The sequence below is a fragment of the Lithobates pipiens genome, unplaced genomic scaffold (assembly GCF_037356315.1).
Source record: "Lithobates pipiens isolate NorthernLeopardFrog02 unplaced genomic scaffold, aLitPip1_a1.2 Scaffold_35, whole genome shotgun sequence".
Classification (NCBI taxonomy): Eukaryota; Metazoa; Chordata; class Amphibia; order Anura; family Ranidae; genus Lithobates; species Lithobates pipiens.
In genome coordinates, this window is record NW_027507811.1 from 13,414,258 (window position 1) to 13,435,615 (window position 21,358).

The window sequence follows — 21,358 nt, forward strand, 5'->3', positions numbered from 1 at the left end:
TTGTGGTCCATTCTTCTATTCCGTTATATTGATGATTACACACACAAATAATAAGCAAAAGTCTCCTCTTTACTTCCTCCCGTCTCACCTCTCACCGGGAACTTCCTGTCTGTAAGTTAAATCACTTCCTGTCTGCACCTGACATCACTTCCTGTTGTTGCGTTCCACTGACAATACAGGAGAGCACCACCTTGTGTCGACTATAAATTATTATTATTATTATACAGGATTTATATAGCGGCAACAGTTTGCGCAGCGCTTTACAACATCGGGAAGACAGTACAATTACAATACAATACAGGAGGGATCGTCTCGTTAGAGCTTACATTGTAGAAGGGAGGGTTGAGTCGAGCAAAGGGTAGTAGATGTGTGGGATGATCAGATGAAGAAAATTAAAATACAGCTGTTAGGTGTGGGTAGGTTAGACGTCTCTGAAGAGAAGGGTTTTCAGGGATCGTCTAAAAGCTAATAGAGTAGGAGATAGATGGACAGATTGGGGTAAGGAGTTCCATAGGATTGGAGAGGCTCTAGAAAAGTCCTTGAGACGAGCATGGGAGGAAGTAATGAGAGAGCTAGAGAGCAGGAGGATCTGAGAGGAACGAAGAGAACGATTAGGTTGGTATTTTGAGACTAGGTCAGTGATGTACCTGGGGGAAGAGTTGTGGAGGACTTTGCAAGTAGTTGTTAGTATTTTGAACTTAATTTGTTGGGTGAGCGGAAGCCAGTGGTGGGATTGACAGAGAGGAGTAGCAGACACCGAGCGGTTGGTAAGGTAGATGAGTCTGGCTGCAGCATTCATGATGGACTGAAGGGGGGGAAAGAGTATGCAGAGGTAGGCCAATGAGGAGGGAGTTGCAGTAGTCGAGACGAGAGATGACCAGGGAGTGAATTAAGAGTTTTGTTGCGTCACTGGTTAGAAAGGGGCGTATTTTTGGAGATGTTCCGGAGGTTGAAGCAGAAAGATTTGGACAGTGATTGGACGTGAGGCTTAAAGGAGAGTTCAGAGTCCAAGACTACTCCTAGGACCTTGGCATGTAGGGATGGTGCTGATAGTTGTGCCATCAATATCAATAAATAAATAAATACTGCAGTCTACGTTACGTTCCATCACTCTGCCGGCTACCGCGGGGTCCATTCTTCTGTCAGGTTACATCGATGATCACACACACGCGCAGATTATACACCTTGCGTCAAATCCAGACAATAACACCCACAGCTCCACCTCTCTCCAGTCTTTAGTGCAGTTACCCCAGGGGGGACTCTGATGTAAGGGAAGGTATGATTGGGACTCTTACTTAACCACTTACCCTCCTTAAGGTCCCCCCCCCCCACTTCACGACCAGGTCATTTTTTGCGATACAGCACTGTCACTTACTTTAACTGGCAATTGCGCGGTCGTGCGACGTTGTACCCAAATACATTTTAAGTCTTTTAAAGACCAACATTTTTTTAAATAAAAAAAAAAGTTTTTTTCTGCTATAAAACACACCCCAAACAAAAAGGGTAAAAAAATAATCTAATTTCTTCATCAATTTAGGCCGATATGTATTCTGCTACATGCTTTTGGTAAAAAAAATGTTTTTGGTAAAAAATCCCAATAAGCTTATCTCGATTGGGTTGCACAAAAAGTTATCGCGTCTACAGACTATGGGATATATTTATGGAATTTTCATTTATTTTTTACTAGTAATGGCGGCAATCAGCGACCTATACACTGCGATATTGCGGCGGACAAATCGGACACTAAGTGACTCTTTTTGGGGAACCAGTGACACTTTTACAGTGATCAGTGCTAAACATATGCACTGTCACTGTACTAATGACACTGGCTGGGGAGGGGTTTAACATCAGGGGCGCTCAAAGGGTAAAATGTGTGTCTAGGGAGTACTTGCTAACTGCGTGGGAGGTGCTTGTACTATGGGAAGGCAGAGAGCCGTGTTCCTGCTTTTGTAAGTCAGGTCACAAGTCTGAGACAGCAACAGGGAACAAGAAGGGTCAGCAAGCCGGGGTCAGGATACAGATGAACGCACGGGATCAAGTCACAGGCAGAAGTTGCTGATGACCACTTAGCAATGATCCTGATCCCTGTATTGCTTTAAATGGGCCACTGGGTGCCAAAGTCCATCCGGACATGCACGTTCACGCCAATTCTATGCACAGTTCTGTGAGCCACTCATGTTTTCCTGACACTAGGGGATGGTGGTGGTGGATAAGGGAGTAGTAATTCCATCCTGAAGCCAAGTGCAAGGTGTCAAGAGGTGTCCCCAGCCATGTTGACAAGTGTGACCATGGGGCACTCAGCACACCATGTCTCAGACAATACAGTATTTGCAGGGTATCAGTGAAATGGGGTTCTAAAGGCATTCCAGGCTGGGGCACTCCTGACTCCTGGTAGAGACCTCCTGTCTCCAAATTCCAGACTGGGGCACATCTGAATCCTGGTGGAGACTTCCTGTCTCCTGACTTCTGGCTGGGGCTCACCTGACCCCTGGTGGAGACCTCCTGTCTCCCGATTCCTGGCTGGGGCACACCTGACTCCTGGTACGGACCTCCTGTCTCCCGATTCCAGGCTGGGGCACACCTGACTCCCGGTGGAGACCTCCCCGTCTCCCGATTCCAGGCTGGGGCACACCTGACTCCTAGTGGAGACCTCCTGTCTCCCGATACTAGGCTGGGGCACACCTGACTCCTAGTGGAGACCTCCTGTCTCCCGATACTAGGCTGGGGCACACCTGACTCCTGGTACAGACCTCCCGTCTCCCGATTCCAGGCTGGGGCACACCTGACTCCTAGTGGAGACCTCCTGTCTCCCGATACTAGGCTGGGGCACACCTGACTCCTGGTACAGACCTCCTGTCTCCCGATTCCAGGCTGGGGCACACCTGACCCCTGGTGGATACTTCCTATCTCCCTATTTCAGGCTGGGGCTCCCTTCTCACGATTCCAGGCTGGGGTACACCTGACTCCCGGTGGAGACCCCCTGTCTCCCGATTCCAGGCTGGGGCACACCTGACTCCCGGTGGAGACCTCCCGTCTCCCGATTCCAGGCTGGGGCACACCTGACTCCTAGTGGAGACCTCCTGTCTCCCGATACTAGGCTGTGGCACACCTGACTCCTGGTACAGACCTCCTGTCTCCCGATTCCAGGCTGGGGCACACCTGACCCCTGGTGGATACTTCCTGTCTCCCTATTTCAGGCTGGGGCTCCCTTCTCACGATTCCAGGCTGGGGCACACCTGACTCCCGGTGGAGACCCCCTGTCTCCCGATTCCAGGCTGGGGCACACTTGACTCCCGGTGGAGACCTCCCGTCTCCCGATTCCTGGCTGGGGCACACCTGACTCCCGGTGGAGACCTCCCGTCTCCCGATTCCTGGCTGGGGCACACCTGACTCCTAGTGGAGACCTCCTGTCTCCCAAAACTAGGCTGGGGCACACCTGACTCCTGGTGGAGACTTCCTGTCTCCCGACTTCTAGCTGGGGCTCACCTGACCCCTGGTACAGACCTCCTCTCTCCCAATTCCAGGCTGGGGCTCATTTGACTCCTGGTAGAGACCCCCTGTCTCCCGATTCCCGAATATATATATATATATATATATATATATATATATACACATATATACACACATATACACACACATATATTTTACTTTCTTCTATAAAACCAGGGCTTTATTTCTCAGGGAGTGGGTGCAGGAACTTTGCCCTTCTGAGTCCCCCTTCATCTTCACCGCCTACTCACCTCCAAGCATGTCCCTTGCCCCCTACCCACCCCCAAGCATGTTCTTTGGTCCCACGCCCAAGCATATCCCTCAAATTCCTCCACCTACCCACCCCCAAGCATGTCCCTTGGTTTCACCCCCTACCCACCCCCAAGCATGTCCTTTGGTTCCACCCCCTACCCACCCCCAAGCATGTAACTTGGTTCCTCCCCCTACCCACCCCCAAGCATGTAACTTGGTTCCTCCCCCTACCCACCATCAAGCATGTCCCTTGGTTCCTCCCCCTACCCACCTCCAAGTATGTCCCTTGGTTCCACCCCCAAGCATGTCCTTTGGTTCCACCCCCTACCCACCCCAAGCATGTTACTTGGTTCCTACCCACCCCCAAACATGTTCCTTGGTTTCACCCCCTACCCACCCCAAGCATGTTCTTTGGTTCCACCCCAAGCATGTCCCTTGGTTCCTCCCCCTACCCACCTCCAAGCATGTCCCTTGGTTCCTACCCCTACCCACCTCCAAGCATGTTCCTTGGTTCCTCCCCCTACCCACCTCCAAGCATGTCCCTTGGTTCCACCCCCAAGCATGACCCTTGGTTCCACCTCCTACTCACCCCAAGCAGGTCCCTTGCTTCCACCACCTACCCACCTCCAAGCAGATCCCTTGCTTCCACCCCCTACCCACCCTCAGGCATGTCCCTTGGTTCCACCCCCTACCCACCCCCAGGCATGACCCTTGGTTCCACCCCCTACCCACCCCCAAGCATGTCCCTTGGTTCCACCCCCTACCCACCTCCCAGGATCACCCCTTTTAGAGAATACAGAAACAAGAATCATTCTGTGGTGCTTTGTAGGGAACTTGTTAGTTAAAAAAAGAAAAAGGAAAAGCAGCAAAATGTATATCCCCTACAGCCAGCAACAAAAGATCTCCCACACAACAATGCCCCAACAACAATAGATCCACCCTAGAAACAATATATCCCCAGCAGTAACAACAGAAGCCCCAGCAGCCAGCATCAACAGACCTAGCAAAAACTGTCCCCCCAGGAATACAAGAACCCTACCAGCAACAATAAATCGCCCACACAACAATGCCACCCCTCCCCCGCAACAGACTACCACCCCAGCAACAATGGACCTCCAACAGCCAGCACCAATATACCTCCCTCTCAACAGTAGATCCCTCCCAGCAACAAAGCACTCTCCAGGAATACAAGACCCCTTCCAGCAACAATAGATCCTCCACCAGCAACAATAGACCCTCACGTAAAAATAGATCCCCACCAGTGACAATAGACCCTCCAGCACACCCCAGCATCCCTTCGCCATTACATACACTCAGTGCAGGAACTGCGTTCCCCCCACCTTCCCCTGAAAAAAAGCCCTGCAAAAACATCCAATGAAAAAAAAAAAAAAATTATATATATATAAATCGAATTTAGGCCAATATGTATTCTACAACATATTTTTGGTCCCAATATGGGCTTCTGTTAGTGGGAAATCGGTCCCCATCATTGCCACCTCTTAGTGCCCATCAGTGCAGCCTATCAGTACCGCCTCATCAATGCAGCCTCTCCATGCCTATCAGTGCAGCCCATCAGTGCCATCTCATCAGTGCCACCTCATCAGTGTTGCCCCATCAGTGACACCTATCAGTGCCTCCTGATCAGTGCCCACCAGCGCCACCTCATCAATACAGTCTACCAGTGCTGCCTCATCAGTGCAGCCTTATCAGTGCCGCCTCATGGAACTCATCACCGAGCCAGTAAGAGACTCAGCCCGATTTTTTTTATCCATACCACAGTTGTCCCGTGTATTGAATGTCTTCTCCTGTTAAATGCCCCCATACAGCTGTCAAGAGCAGTGGTCTCCAAACTGCGGCCCCTTGCTCGCCTTTATCTGGCCCTTGGGGCACTATTCCACCCAATGACACCATTAATAGGCCATTATTCATCCCATTAAAACCAATGATGGGGCATTTTCTGCTCTCACTGGTCACAATCCACCCCCCCCCCCCAAAGCCTGAAGAAGGACAGGAAACTGGCCCCTTGGATCCCCATGACTAAGCTCTGAGGGGCGGGGTGAAACGTGTTGGAGGCGTGGCCTGGTGGGAGGCCCAGGCTGAGGTTGTCTCTCTCATACCACCATAGGACTCTGTGGATGGTCGGCACCAGGGATCTTTCCTCTCTTCCTCCCATGCTTAGAAGGTTTGGAGGCCCCAGGTCAAGAGCATCATTTGGCAAAAAATGAGAAGAGGACGGCCACACAATATAATGCCTTTATTTAACATAGCCTAGTCCACACAGCAGAGACATGGGTCCAAATGATAGTCGACGTGTTTCGCACCGTTAATGGTGCTTAATCAGAGCTTTCATGAGGTATGATTAAGCACCAACAGGGTGAAACGCGTCATTTTTTTGCCGTCGACTTTGCCGAGCCAGCACCCTTCATCTCCCACACACTAGGACGGCGTGAATACAAGCGATACCACCTGGAGCGGTAATTGTTCTGATCAAGAGCATAATTTGGTGTGAATTTTCTGATGTCTGATTAGATTCATTTGGTTTGCAAAGCTTTTCCCGCACTCTGAACATGAGAAAGGGCGCTCGCCCGTGTGAACTCTCTGGTGTTTAAGAAGGACTTCTTTCAGGCCAAAACATTTCCCACACTCGGAACACGAGAAAGGACGCTCGCCTGAGTGTATTTTCTGGTGTTTAACAAGGGACCCTTTCATGGCGAAACGTTTCCCGCACTCTGTACACGAGAAAGGACGCTCGCCCTTGTGGCGTTTCAGATGCGAAACAAGGTGCTGTTTCTGAGTAAAACTATTCCCGCACTCTGAACAGGAATAAGGACGCTCGCCCGTGTGAATTCTGTGGTGTCTGAGAAGTTTTCCTTTCTCCGTGAAACATTTCCCGCACTCTGTACACGAAAAGGGACGCTCACCCGTGTGACTTCTCTGGTGTATACGAAGCCCTATTCTGTCAGTAAAACTTTTCCCGCACTCTGAACAAGGAAAAGGACGCTCGCCCGTGTGAATTCTCTGGTGCGTATGAAGGTGCTGTATCCTAAGAAAACTTTTACCACACTCTGAGCATGAAAAAGGACGCTCGCCCGTGTGTCTTCTCTGGTGTTCATCACGTTCTCCTTTCTGAGTGAAACATTTCCCACACTCTGAACATGAATAAGGGCGCTCACCAGTATGAACTCTGCGGTGTCTAACTAGGACTTTTTGCGAAGTGAAACATTTCCCGCACTCCGAACATAAAAAAGGATACTCGCTCGTGTGAATTCTCTGGTGTATGAGAAGTTCCCAATTCTGAATAAAACATTTCCCGCACTCAGAACATGAAAAAGGACGCTCCCCTGTGTGGATTCTCTGGTGTCTGGTAAGTGTTCCTTTGCCAGTGAAACATTTCCCACATTGCGAACATGAAAAAGGACGCTCCCCTGTGTGAGTTTTCTGATGTATATGAAGGTGTCCAATCCTAAGGAAACATTTCCCGCACTCTGAACATGAAAAAGGACGCTCGTCCGAGGGATTTCTCCATTGTGCTCCATTTGTAGTGTGAGATTTTTTGAAATTCAAAGTTGACAATGAAGGCTCTCCTCTGTGGCCTCCGTCACCTAACGAAGACTCCTCGGGATTGGATGGATGGGATGGATGATCCGCACTGTGAGATCTTAGATGGACACATGAGGTCATAGTATGGGATTTATCAGAAGATTCCTCAGGATTAGAAGGATCCATTGATCCCTCCAGTTGGTGAGGTCTGTGATGTGCGGTTGGAGTAACGGGATCTTCTCCTGGAGAACATTGTGTGATGTCATCATCTTCTGCCTTCAAATCTGGAGATAAAATTGGATCTCCCTCCGAGGAATTCAGAAGAAAGCGTCCATCTGTAAGAAAACACATATTTAATAAGAATTAAAAATATTTTTCTAGTCTTACATTCGGGAGTCATATATGTTGGTCCACCACTAAGAGGTCTCGGAGCTCCAGCAAGGAATTGGGCGCAATCATCACACCAAACTATGAATACCAACCAGATAGAGGATACAATACACGGGGGGGGGGGCTTGAAATAAAGTTCACAGAGGTCCAATCAGACAGTTTTTTTCCAGCAGAGATCTGAATCACATCACAGCCCCCTTTTGCGTCACAGTCCCCCCTGTACATGAGTGTCTTCAGCCTATCCTTCACATACTGCCCCCCCTTTACATCACAGTCCCCTCTGTACATCAATGTCCTCAGTACCCCCCTCACATCACAAATCCCCTTTACACCATAGTTTGTGTCCCCCCCCCCCCCCACATCAGTGTCATCAGCCAATTTCACATCATAGCCCACCTTTACATCAGTGTCCTCAGCCCCCCCTTCACATTATAGCCCCCTCCCCCCTTACACCACAGTCCCCTCTTTACATCAAGAAAAAACAAACAAACAATGATTTGCTCCGCTAGTAAATGTCAACTAGAAAATCGTCCTCGTGGAGCCCTGCTGTCCATCCTTCTGTCCATTTCTGCTGTCCATCCTTCTGTCCATTTCTGCTGTCCATCCTTCTGTCCATTTCTGCTGTCCATTTCTGCTGTCCATTCTGCTGTCCATTTCTGCTGTCCATTTCTGCTGTCCATTTGTGCTGTCCATTTGTGCTGTCCACCCTTCTGTCCACCCTTCTGTCCATTTGTGCTGTCCACCCTTCTGTCCATTTGTGCTGTCCACCCTTCTGTCCATTTGTGCTGTCCACCCTTCTGTCCATTTGTGCTGTCCACCCTTCTGTCCACCCTTCTGTCCATTTGTGCTGTCCACCCTTCTGTCCATTTGTGCTGTCCACCCTTCTGTCCATTTGTGCTGTCCACCCTTCTGTCCATTTGTGCTGTCCACCCTTCTGTCCATTTGTGCTGTCCACCCTTCTGTCCATTTGTGCTGTCCACCCTTCTGTCCACTTCTGCTGTCCATCCTTCTGTCCACTTCTGCTGTCCATCCTTCTGTCCACTTCTGCTGTCCACCCTTCTGTCCACCCTTCTGTCCACCCTTCTGTCCACCCTTCTGTCCATTTCTACTGTCCACCCTTCTGTCCACCCTTCTGTCCACCCTTCTGTCCACCCTTCTGTCCACCCTTCTGTCCACCCTTCTGTCCATTTCTACTGTCCATTTCTACTGTCCACCCTTCTGTCCATTTCTACTGTCCACCCTTCTGTCCATTTCTACTGTCCACCCTTCTGTCCATTTCTACTGTCCACCCTTCTGTCCATTTCTACTGTCCACCCTTCTGTCCACCCTTCTGTCCATCCTGCTGTCCATCCTGCTGTCCATCCTGCTGTCCATCCTTCTGTCCATCCTTCTGTCCATTTCTGCTGTCCATTTTTACTGTTCATTTCTACTGTCCACCCTGCTGTCCATTTATGTTGTCCATTTCTGCTGTCCATTTCTGCTGTCCATCTTTACTGTCCACCCTACTGTCCATTTCTGCTGTCCACCCTTCTGTCCACCCTTCTGTCCACCCTTCTGTCCACCCTTCTGTCCACCCTTCTGTCCATTTCTACTGTCCACCCTTCTGTCCATTTCTACTGTCCACCCTTCTGTCCATTTCTACTGTCCACCCTTCTGTCCATTTCTACTGTCCACCCTTCTGTCCATTTCTACTGTCCACCCTTCTGTCCATTTCTACTGTCCACCCTTCTGTCCATTTCTACTGTCCACCCTTCTGTCCACCCTTCTGTCCACCCTTCTGTCCACCCTTCTGTCCACCCTTCTGTCCACCCTTCTGTCCACCCTTCTGTCCACCCTTCTGTCCACCCTTCTGTCCACCCTGCTGTCCACCCTTCTGTCCACCCTGCTGTCCACCCTGCTGTCCACCCTGCTGTCCACCCTGCTGTCCACCCTGCTGTCCACCCTGCTGTCCATCCTGCTGTCCATCCTGCTGTCCATCCTGCTGTCCATCCTGCTGTCCATCCTGCTGTCCATCCTGCTGTCCATCCTTCTGTCCATTTCTGCTGTCCATTTCTGCTGTCCATTTTTACTGTCCACCCTTCTGTCCACCCTGCTGTCCACCCTGCTGTCCACCCTGCTGTCCATTTATGTTGTCCATTTCTGCTGTCCATTTCTGCTGTCCACCCTACTGTCCATTTCTGCTGTCCATCCTGCTGTCCATTCTTCTGTCCACTTCTGCTGTCCACCCTTCTGTCCACTTCTGCTGTCCACCCTTCTGTCCACTTCTGCTGTCCACCCTTCTGTCCACTTCTGCTGTCCACCCTTCTGTCCACTTCTGCTGTCCACTTCTGCTGTCCACCCTTCTGTCCGCTTCTGCTGTCCACCCTTCTGTCCACTTCTGCTGTCCACCCTTCTGTCCACTTCTGCTGTCCACCCTTCTGTCCACTTCTGCTGTCCACCCTTCTGTCCACTTCTGCTGTCCACCCTTCTGTCCACTTCTGCTGTCCACCCTTCTGTCCACTTCTGCTGTCCACCCTTCTGTCCACTTCTGCTGTCCACCCTTCTGTCCACTTCTGCTGTCCACCCTTCTGTCCACTTTTGCTGTCCACCCTTCTGTCCACTTTTGCTGTCCACCCTTCTGCTGTCTACCCTGCTGTCCACTTCTGCTGTCTACCCTGCTGTCCACTTCTGCTGTCCACCCTTCTGTCCACTTCTGCTGTCCACTTCTGCTGTCCATTTCTGCTGTCCATTTCTGCTGTCCACCCTTCTGTCCATTTTTACTGTCCACCCTTCTGTTCACCCTACTGTCCATTTCTGCTGTCCATCCTGCTGTCGATTCTTCTGTCCATCCTGCTGTCCATTTCTACTGTCCATCCTTCTGTCTATCCCCGTTTACATCAATGTCCTCAGCTTTCTCTTTCGGAGTGAAAAATACAAAACAGTTTCTGTATGTATTTGTTACTTACTGGTGTCCAGACGTAGAGAAGGTTCCTCTTGTTTAATCATCTCCCCCTCCTCCATAGACTGCTGATCTTCACTCACCAACATCTCTTCTTCTTCTTCCTCTTTAACCTCAACTTTGATGTCTTTCCGTTCTTCACCCTAAACCCCAAAGAGGATGGAATGAATTTAGAAAAAAGAACAAGAAATTCCATCGAAGAATATCTATTCCTAGAATTGCAGTATTTTCAAGTCCAGTCCCATCTACCTGATGATTCTCTTTATAATTGTGATCTTCTTGTGTGGAATACAGAGGACCTCCCTCCTCCATAGACTGCTGATCTCCACTCACCAACCTCTCTTCTTCCTCTTTAACCTCAACTTTGATGTCTTTCCGTTCTTCACCCTAAACCCCAAAGATGACAGAGTACAGTATACTTGTTAAAAGGAAAAAGAGATTACATAAAAGAACGTCCCGTCATTTTTTAGGTCTACATGCTCAGTCCCACCTACCTGATGATGGTGGGGGATGGTGTGACCTTCCTGTGTGGAATCCCGGGAATACAGAGGACGGGGACATCTCTCTGGTGGGTTCCCATTACTGGATCCATCTGTAGGAAACACACACACTGACTGAATACATTGTTTCTATGTGTTTATCAGATGATGGGGGATCTAGGTGGACCCTCCGTACTGCTCTCTCCTTTACAATAAAGTCTCCTCTTACCCGGTGATGTGAGGGGCGGCTGATTGTCCATCATGAGGTCCTTGTAGAGAACTTTCTAAATACTTCAACTGTATTATAATCTACTGAAGGTAAAAGACGTCACCGTGCCTATGGAGGAAGAAGACGGACATGACAGAGGTTACTGGGTGTAAATCTCATAGAGGAAGAGGACGGAACATAATGGGGAGGAGGGGTCTGGATTGGGGTTACAACCCTTTTGTCAAGCCAAACCCGAACAATTTTGTATTTTTTTTTTTGTAGTACATTAAATTCATTACCTCTGTATGAGGCAATGCACAGCATTTTTTTTTACTGTAGAATACACTATACATATATTTTTGTGACTAAATGGCATTTCTAATCATATGGATTTAAGAGTCCCCCTTTACATCAGTCAGAGTTTCCCCTTTACATCTGAATCTGCAGGGGAGGAGTGTGGAGGGTATGACAGTGGGCGGTGTGTACAGGAGGAAGAGGAGCGTGGAGGGTATGAAGGAAGGCAGTATGTACAGGAGAGGAGTGTGGAGGGTATGACAGTGGGCAGTATGTACAGGAGAGGAGTGTGGAGGGTATGATAGTGGGCAGTATGTACAGGAGAGGAGTGTGGAGGGTATGACAGTGGGCAGTATGTACAGGAGAGGAGTGTGGAGGGTATGACAGTGGGCAGTAAGTACAGGAGAGAAGTATGGAGGGTATGACAGTGGGCAGTATGTACAGGAGAGGAGTGTGGAGGGTATGACAGTGGGCAGTATGTACAGGAGAGGAGTGTGGAGGGTATGATAGTGGGCAGTATGTACAGGAGAGGAGTGTGGAGGGTATGACAGTGGGCAGTATGTACAGGAGAGGAGTGTGGAGGGTATGACAGTGGGCAGTAAGTACAGGAGAGAAGTATGGAGGGTATGACAGTGGGCAGTATGTACAGGAGAGGAGTGTGGAGGGTATGACAGTGGGCAGTATGTACAGGAGTGTAGAGGGTATGACAGTGGGCAGTATGTACAGGAGAGGGGTGTGGAGGGTATGACAGTGGGCAGTATGTACAGGAGAGGAGTGTGGAGGGTATGACAGTGGGCAGTATGTACAGGAGAGGAGTGTGGAGGGTATGACAGTGGGCAGTAAGTACAGGAGAGAAGTATGGAGGGTATGACAGTGGGCAGTATGTACAGGAGAGGAGTGTGGATGGTATGACAGTGGGCAGTATGTACAGGAGTGTAGAGGGTATGACAGTGGGCAGTATGTACAGGAGAGGGGTGTGGAGGGTATGACAGTGGGCAGTATGTACAGGAGTGTAGAGGGTATGACAGTGGGCAGTATGTACAGGAGAGGGGTGTGGAGGGTATGACAGTGGGCAGTATGTACAGGAGTGTAGAGGGTATGACAGTGGGCAGTATGTACAGGAGAGGAGTGTGGAGGGTATGACAGTGGGCAGTATGTACAGGAGTGTAGAGGGTATGACAGTGGGCAGTATGTACAGGAGAGGAGTGTGGAGGGTATGACAGTGGGCAGTATGTACAGGAGAGGGGTCTGGAGGGTATGACAGTGGGCAGTATGTACAGGAGTGTAGAGGGTATGACAGTGGGCAGTATGTACAGGAGAGGGGTGTGGAGGGTATGACAGTGGGCAGTATGTACAGGAGTGTAGAGGGTATGACAGTGGGCAGTATGTACAGGAGAGGAGTGTGGAGGGTATGACAGTGGGCAGTATGTACAGGAGAGGAGTGTGGAGGGTATGACAGTGGACAGTATGTACATGAGAGGAGTGTGGAGGGTATGACAGTGGGCAGTATGTACAGGAGAGGAGTGCGGAGGGTATGACAGTGGGCAGTATGTACAGGAGAGGAGTGTGGAGGGTATGACAGTGGGCAGTATGGAGAGGAGTGTGGAGTATGTAGATCTGTCAGCTGTGATTGGGCTGCAGACTCCCCTGTCGTAGTATTCTTGGAGTCCCAACACAACGCAGGCACAGTGTATTGATCTAGAAGCAAGGACACTGCTGCTGTCTCTACAGTGGCAAGTATGGTAATGCCCCCCACCTGAATGGTCTCGGTTTCAAGCAGCACAAAACCCAGGCACACGATTCAAGACACGGACTGGTGGAAACCCTGGTCTGCATGTAAATAGAAAATAATATCTTATTACCTCCTTTGCTGCCAGTTCCAGCAATGTCGCCTCTCTACTTCCTCCCAACTCACCTCTCACCTGGAGCTTCCGATTTATAGTCTTACATCACTTCCTTTCAGTATCTGACATCACTTCCTGTTGTTGCATCCACTGACAATACCCGAGATCACCACCTTGTGTTGAATATAAATACTGCAGTCTACGTTCAGTTCCTTCATTTCTGCCCTTTGCCTCGTGGTCCATTCTTCTAACAGGTTACTTCGATAATCACACATACAGATTACACCTCACGTCAAATCCAGATAATAAAAAATAAAAAACGATGGGGAACTATTCCTCCCACGTACACCAATAATATTTCTCCCACTGATCCCAAAGATGGGGCACTACTCCTTCCACCAACACCAAGGATGGGGCCCCATTCCTCCACGTAACACAAGAAGGATAGAACATCTATCCCACATCCGCTAATACCAGGACATTTTCTACTCCAACTGGTCACTGTTCGACCCCACTCCAAGTTTAAAGAACAGTAAATTGGCCTTTTGGTTAGAAAGTTTGGAGACCCCTGCTCTAGAAGTTTCTTCTAGAGGCAGGGGGAGCCAATCAAACTCTCAGCCTATGAAATCCTGAGCAGACCAAATCAAACAATCTCTGCCTCCTCGATTACAGAAGAAGCCAAAAAACTAAATTTAAAGAGCAACCTAACTAGGAGGGTTCTACAACTTCTAAAAAGAAATGGACTCAGAAAAGAATATCGAAGAGTGTAGAACTTTCTGGTTTATTTTACAAGACCGGAATATCTGATTAATATACAATGAAGTCATTCTTGAATCAAAACCACATTTTGTATAATCGGTGTCAAAATATATACAATCTATTGATCGTTATAAATTGGTTGGACCACCTTCTGCGGTAAAGAAAATGAAGAGTGATGACGTTCAACAGTCAATAGTTATCTATAAGAAGGTTCAATGGTGAAGGACAAGTCCCGATTGCTTACTGGGGGTTGATGTACCTTCATGGAGATCATTTCTTCATCCAGTAGAGTACAAAGATAGTAGACCGGGGCTCCAGTTGATGTTCCTTCATGTTCTTGCCTAGGTATTGCCACTATTGGTTGTTTGTTGCCCGTGTATTGCTACAGCTGTCTTTGTATAGTCATGATTGCCCATTTCGTTCCTCCACGTATTGCCATATCTGGCCATGTATTACCACTGGTTAGTACTATGGTGCCGTCTATGTGAGTGTGGGGCCAAGTCAGTACTGTTTGTTTAGAGCAGTGGTCTCCAAGCTGCGGCTCAGGGGCTGGATGGGGCCCTTTGCCTACCTTTATCTGGCCCTTGGGGCACTATACCTCCCGCTAACACCAATGATGGGGCACTGTTCCTCCCCCTAACACCAAGGATAGAACACCTATCCCACATATTTCCACTGATACCAAGATATTTTCTTCTCCCACTGCCCCCTGTTCAGCCCCCTTAAAATTTGAAGAGCAGTAAACTGGCCCTTTGGTTAGAAAGTTTCAAGACCCCCTGCTCTAGAAGTTTCTTCTTTTCTTCTCCAAACTGTGGCCCGAGGGCTGGATGTGGCCCTTTGCTTGTGTTTATCTGGCCCTTGGGGCGCTACTCCTACAACTGACACCAATGATGGGGCATCATTTTCATTCACCGATGCCTAGGCATTTTCTGCTCCCACTGGCCACAGCCTTGCGCCCCCCCCCCCCCCCAAAGCCTGAAGGACAGTAAATTGGCCCTTTGCTCAAAAAGTTTGGAGACCCCTGTTCTAGAGGCAGGGAGAACCAATCAAACTCCCAGCCTGGGAAATCCTGAGCAGACCAAATCAAGCAATCTCTGTTCCCTTGATTACAGAAGGAGCCCAAAACCAGATTTACCGTGCCACCTAACTAGTAGGGCACTACAACTTCTAAAAAGAAATGGACTCAGAAAAGAACATTGAAGAGTTTAGAACTTTCTTGTTTATTTTACAAAAACTGGAATATTTCGTTATTATACAATGAAACAAATCTTGGATCAAAAACACAACTTGTGAACAGGACTGTAAGGAAAACATTTTATTTAGCGACATGGGCTTTGATTGGCATTCAGAGCGTTTTAAAAAGCGTGTCCGATGCCGCATTCTGAAGGCCTGGGCCTGCAGGGTTCCGGAGTTTTGGTTTTCTTGAGGTCCTCCATGGTGCTCGGCGCTGTAATCTCCCAGCTGGAGTAAGATGAGATGGACGAGGGCGCTGAAGCGCAACTGAGGCTTCAGGCGGCCATCCCGTTCCGCGGCCAAGCCTTGCCTCCTCCTCCTACTGGAACTTCTTTCTACTGGGCGTTGTACAGAATGGAGTAATAGAGACATGAGGACACCCCAATGTGTCCGGGAACAGGAATTTCAGCACTTGGAGCTCATCACCGAGGTCTCCAAGAAGCTAGACTAGGCCAGATTATTTTTACTCCATACCACAGTTGTCCCGTGTATTGAATGTCTTCTCCTGTTAAATGCCACCACACAGCTGTCAATGGCAGTGGTCTCCAAACTGCAGCCCAGGGGCCAGATGTGGCCCTTTGCTTGCCTTTATCTGGCCCTTATTGCTACTGGACATGGTACAGAATGGAATAACAGACATGAGGACACCCCAATGTGGGAGGGAACGGGAATTTCAGCACTTGGAGTTCATCAACGAGGTCTCCAAGAAGCCAATAAAAACTAGGCCCGATTTTTTTATCCATACCACAGTTGTCCCGTGTATTGAATGTCTTCTCCTGTTAAATGCCACCATACAGCTGTCAAGAGCAGTGGTCTCCAAACTGTGGCCCCTCGCTCGCCTTTATCTGGCCCTTGGGGCACTATTCCACCCAATGACACCATTAATAGGCCATTATTCATCCCATTAAAACCAATGATGGGGCATTTTCTGCTCTCACTGGTCACAATCCGGCCCCCCCCAAAGCCTGAAGGACAGGAAACTGGCCCCTTGGATCCCCATGACTAAGCTCTGAGGGGCGGGGTGAAACGTGTTGGAGGCGTGGCCTGGTGGGAGGCCCAGGCTGAGGTTGTCTCTCTCATACCACCATAGGACTCTGTGGATGGTCGGCACCAGGGATCTTTCCTCTGTTCTTCCCTTGCGTAGAAGGTTTGGAGGCCCCGGGTCAAGAGCATCATTTGGCAAAAAATGAGAAGACGGCCACACAATATAATGCCTTTATTTAACATAGCCTAGTCCACACAGCAGAGACACGGGTCCAAATGATAGTCGACGCGTTTCGCACCGTTAATGGCGCTTAATCAGAGCTTTCATGAGGTATGATTAAGCACCAACAGGGCGAAACGCGTCATTTTTTGCCGCTGACTTTGCCGAGCCAGCACCCTTCATCTCCCACACACTAGGACGGCGTGAAAACTGGCCCCTTGGATCCCCATAACTAAGCTCTGAGGGGTGGGGTGAAACGTGTTGGGGGCGTGGCCTGGTGGGAGCCCAGGCTGAGGTTGTCTCTCTCATAGGACTCCGTGGATGTGCAGAACCAGGGATCTTTCCTCTCTTCCTCCCTTGCGTAGAAGGTTTGGAGACCCCGGGGCAAGAGCATCATTTGGTGTGAATTTTCTGCTGTCTGATTAGATTCATTTGATTTGCAAAGCATTTCCCGCACTCTGAACGTGAGAAAGGACGCTCGCCCGTGTGAACTCTCTGGTGATTAAGAAGGACTTCTTTCAAGGCGAAACATTTCCCACACTCGGAACGTGAGAAAGGACGCTCGCCTGATGTATTTTCTGGTGTTTAACAAGGGATCCTTTAGCGGTGAAACACTTCCCGCACTCTGTACATGAGAAAGGACGCTCGCCCTTGTGGGATTTCAGATGCGAAACAAGGTATTGTTTCTGAGTAAAACTATTCCCGCACTCTGAACAGGAATAAGGACGCTCGCCCGTGTGAATTCTCTGGTGTCTGAGCAGTTTTCCTTTCTGCGTGAAACATTTCCCGCACTCTGTACACGAAAAGGGACGCTCGCCCGTGTGACTTCTCTGGTGTATACGAAGCCCTAGCCTGTCAATAAAACTTTCCCCGCACTCTGAACAAGGAAAGGGACGCTCGCCCGTGTGAGTTCTCTGGTGCGCAAGAAGGTGCTGTAGCCTAAAAAAACTTTTGCCGCAGTCTGAACAAGTGAAGCGACGCTCACCCGTGTGAATTCTCTGGTGTTCATCACGCTGTTCTTTCTGAGAAAAACATTTCCCGCACTCTGAACATGAATAAGGGCGTTCACCGGTATGAACTCTGTGGTGTTTAACTAGGACGTGTTGCGAAGTGAAACATTTCCCACACTCTGAACATGAAAAAGGACGCTCCCCAGTGTGGATTTTCTGGTGTCTGTTAAGTGTTCCTTTGCCAGTGAAACATTTACCACACTCTGAACATGAAAAAGGACGCTCGCCCGTGTGAGTTTTCTGATGTATATGAAGGTGTCCAATCTCAATGAAACATTTCCCGCACTCTGAACATGAGAAAGGACGCTCACCCGTGTGAGTTTTCTGATGTTTATGAAGGTGTCCAATCCTAATGAAACATTTCCCGCACTCTGAACATGAATACGGGCGCTCACCGGTATGAGCTCTGCGGTGTCTAACTAGGACTTGTTGTGAAGTGAAACATTTCCCGCACTCCGTACACGAAAAAGGACGCTCACCCGTGTGACTTCTCTGGTGTATATGAAACTCTGTTCTGTCAGCAAAACGTTTCCCGCACTCCGAACAAGGAAAAGGACGATCACCCGTGTGAATTCTCTGGTGCGTCTGAAGGTACTGTATCCTGAGAAAACTTTTCCCACACTCTGAGCATGAAAAGGGACGTTCCCCTGTGTGTCTTTTCTGGTGTTCATCAAGCTGCCCTTTCTGAATGAAACATTTCCCGCACTCTGAACATGAAAAAGGACGCTCCCCTGTGTGGATTTTCTGGTGTCTGTTAAGCGTTCCTTTGCCAGTGAAACATTTCCCACATTGCGAACATGAAAAAGGACGCTCCCCTGTGTGAGTTTTCAGATGCATATGAAGGTGTCCAATCCTAAGGAAACATTTCCCGCACTCCGAACATAAATAAGGACGCTCGTCCGAGGGATTTTTCCATTGTGCCCCGTTTTTAGTGTGAGATTTTTTGCAATCCAAGGTTGACAATGAAGGCTCTCCTCTGTGGCCTCCGTCACCTAACGAAGACTCCTCGGGATTGGATGGATGGGTTGGTTGATCCGCACTGTGAGATCTTAGATGGACATCTGAAGTCATAGTATGGGATTTATCAGAAGGTCCCTCAAGTTTAGAAGGATCCATTGATCCCTCCAGTTGGTGAGGTCTGTGATGTGCGGTTGGAGTAATGGGATCTTCTCCTGGAGAACATGGTGTGATGTCATCATCTTCTGCCTTCAAATCTGGAGATAAAATTGGATCTCCCTCCGAGGAATTCAGAAGAAAGCGTCCATCTGTAAGAAAACACATATTTAATAAGAATTAAAACTATTTTTCGAGTCTTACATTCAGGAGTCCTATATGTTGGTCCACCACTAAGAGGTCTCGGCGCTCCAGCAAGGAATTGGGTGCAATCATAACACCAAACTATGAATACCAACCAGATAGAGGATACAATACATGGGGGGGGGGTCCAATCACACATTTTTCTTCCAGCAGAGATCTGAATCACATCACAGCCCCCTTTTACATCACAGTCCCCCCTGTACATGAGTGTCTTCAGCCTATCCTTCACATACTGGCCCCCCCTTTACATCACAGTCCCCCCTGTACATGAGTGTCTTCAGCCTATCCTTCACATACTGGCCCCCCCTTTACATCACAGTCCCCCCTGTACATGAGTGTCTTCAGCCTATCCTTCACATACTGGCCCCCCTTTACATCACAGTCCCCCCTGTACATGAGTGTCTTCAGCCTATCCTTCACATACTGGCCCCCCTTTACATCACAGTCCCCCCTGTACATGAGTGTCTTCAGCCTATCCTTCACATACTGGCCCCCCCTTTACATGAGTGTCTTCAGCCTATCCTTCACATACTGGCCCCCCTTTACATCACAGTCCCCCCTGTACATGAGTGTCTTCAGCCTATCCTTCACATACTGGCCCCCCTTTACATCACAGTCCCCCCTGTACATGAGTGTCTTCAGCCTATCCTTCACATACTGGCCCCCCTTTACATCACAGTCCCCCCTGTACATGAGTGTCTTCAGCCTATCCTTCACATACTGCCCCCCCCCCCTTTACATCACAGTCCCCTCTTTACATCAATGTCCTCAGTACCCCCCTTCACATCACAAATCCCCTTTACACAATAGTCTCCTCCCTCTTTACATCAGTGTCCTCAGCCCCCCCCCCCCCACTTGAAATCCTTGGGATCTCCTATAAGTTTAGGACTGTGCTTCCTTTTTCTCCCTTGCAGTGAAAAATCTAAAACAGTTTCTGTATGTATTTGTTACTCACTTGTGTCCAGACGTAGAGAAGGTTCCTCTTGTTTAATCATCTCCCCCTCCTCCATAGACTGCTGATCTCCACTCACCAACCTCTCTTCTTCTTCTTCTTCTTTATGCTCAACTTTGATGTCTTTCCGTTCTTCACCCTAAACCCCCAAAGAGGATGGAATGAATTTAGAAAAAAAAAAAGAACAAAAAATTACATCGAAGAATATCTACTCATAGGCCGCGTACACACGGGCGGACTGTTCGCCCAACTTTGTCCGCTGAACAGTGTTTCAGCGGACAGTCCGCTCGTGTGTGGGCTTCAGCGGACAGTCTGACGAACAAAGTTTTTCGGAATTCCCGTAAGACAGTCCGCTGAAACTTGGTTTGAGCGGACAGTCCGCTCGTGTGTAGGCTTGTTCGTCAAACTAAGTTCCGCGCATGCTCAGAAAGGATTTACACGGCCGAAGGTTGCATTGCAGTGTATAGGACGTCGTTTTTCTAGTCCCGTCGTACGTGCCGTTCACGTCATCGCGCACGATTTCAGCGGACTGTTCGTTCATCGTGTGTGGTCAAGTCCGCTCATGCAAATTTTGAGCGGACTGTTTGTCGGATTGTTTGACACGGCCATAGAATTACGGCCATAGAATTACAGTATTTTCAAGTCCAGTCCCATCTACCTGATGATTCTCTTTATAAGTGTGATCTTCTCGTGTGGAATCCCGGGAATACAGAGGACAACCCTCCACCAACGACTGCTGATCTCCACTCACCAACCTCTCTTCTCCTTCCTCTTTATGCTCAACTTTGATGTCTTTCCGTTCTTCACCCTAAACCCCAAAAGTACAGTATACTTGTTAAAAGGAAAAGAGATTACATAAAAAAGTGTGAAGGAATGTAATGTACATGCTGATAATCAGAAAATGTCTATTTGCTTATGTGTATACATGTTTCTATGCAGCTCCTTACTTATTATGTAGTATACAGATTGACTCTCTGTTTGGAATGAAAGATGGCGTCTACTCCCTACATCACACGCATTAGAAGAATGCATATGAGATAAGAGAACCAGCTTCAACCAAACTTCAAAGTTTCTCCATTTCTCTTGTATTTTAACCAATAAGATGTACCTATTAGACTGACATAGCAATGACGTATCTTTCTGTATAAAATATTGACACCGCCCACGAATAAATCAGAAGTTAGAAGTAACCGAGCTGAACGTGTCTCAGAGAGTGTTTACTACTAATGTGCATGCACATTTATACTTTCTAATTAGAAACAGCAGCAGATAACCTTGAACTAGATTGTAGTTCTTATCCATTTCAATTGGCGCCCAACGTGGGGCTCCATGCTTCAATTGAAGGGAGACCGCATTCCAGGACCGAACAGCTGGCCAAATCAGAGAAGGGGGTTAAGCGCGCAGCCCTAACAGTACGGTAAGCATATTTATCCTTACCACTGTACGACT

General features: G+C 48.7%; 1 protein-coding gene across 1 annotated transcript in view; it reads right to left on the minus strand.

Moving 5' to 3' along the window:
• LOC143955502 (uncharacterized) overlaps window positions 1-21,358 on the minus strand; it is a 111,469-nt gene that overhangs the window by 38,778 nt on the left and 51,333 nt on the right. Inside the window, 7 exon segments of the mRNA XM_077465537.1 lie at window positions 6,235-7,616; window positions 10,617-10,752; window positions 10,859-10,996; window positions 11,104-11,201; window positions 11,318-11,372; window positions 17,027-17,199; window positions 17,202-18,905. Coding sequence (XP_077321663.1) covers window positions 6,235-7,616; window positions 10,617-10,752; window positions 10,859-10,996; window positions 11,104-11,201; window positions 11,318-11,372; window positions 17,027-17,199; window positions 17,202-18,905 — 3,686 coding nt within the window.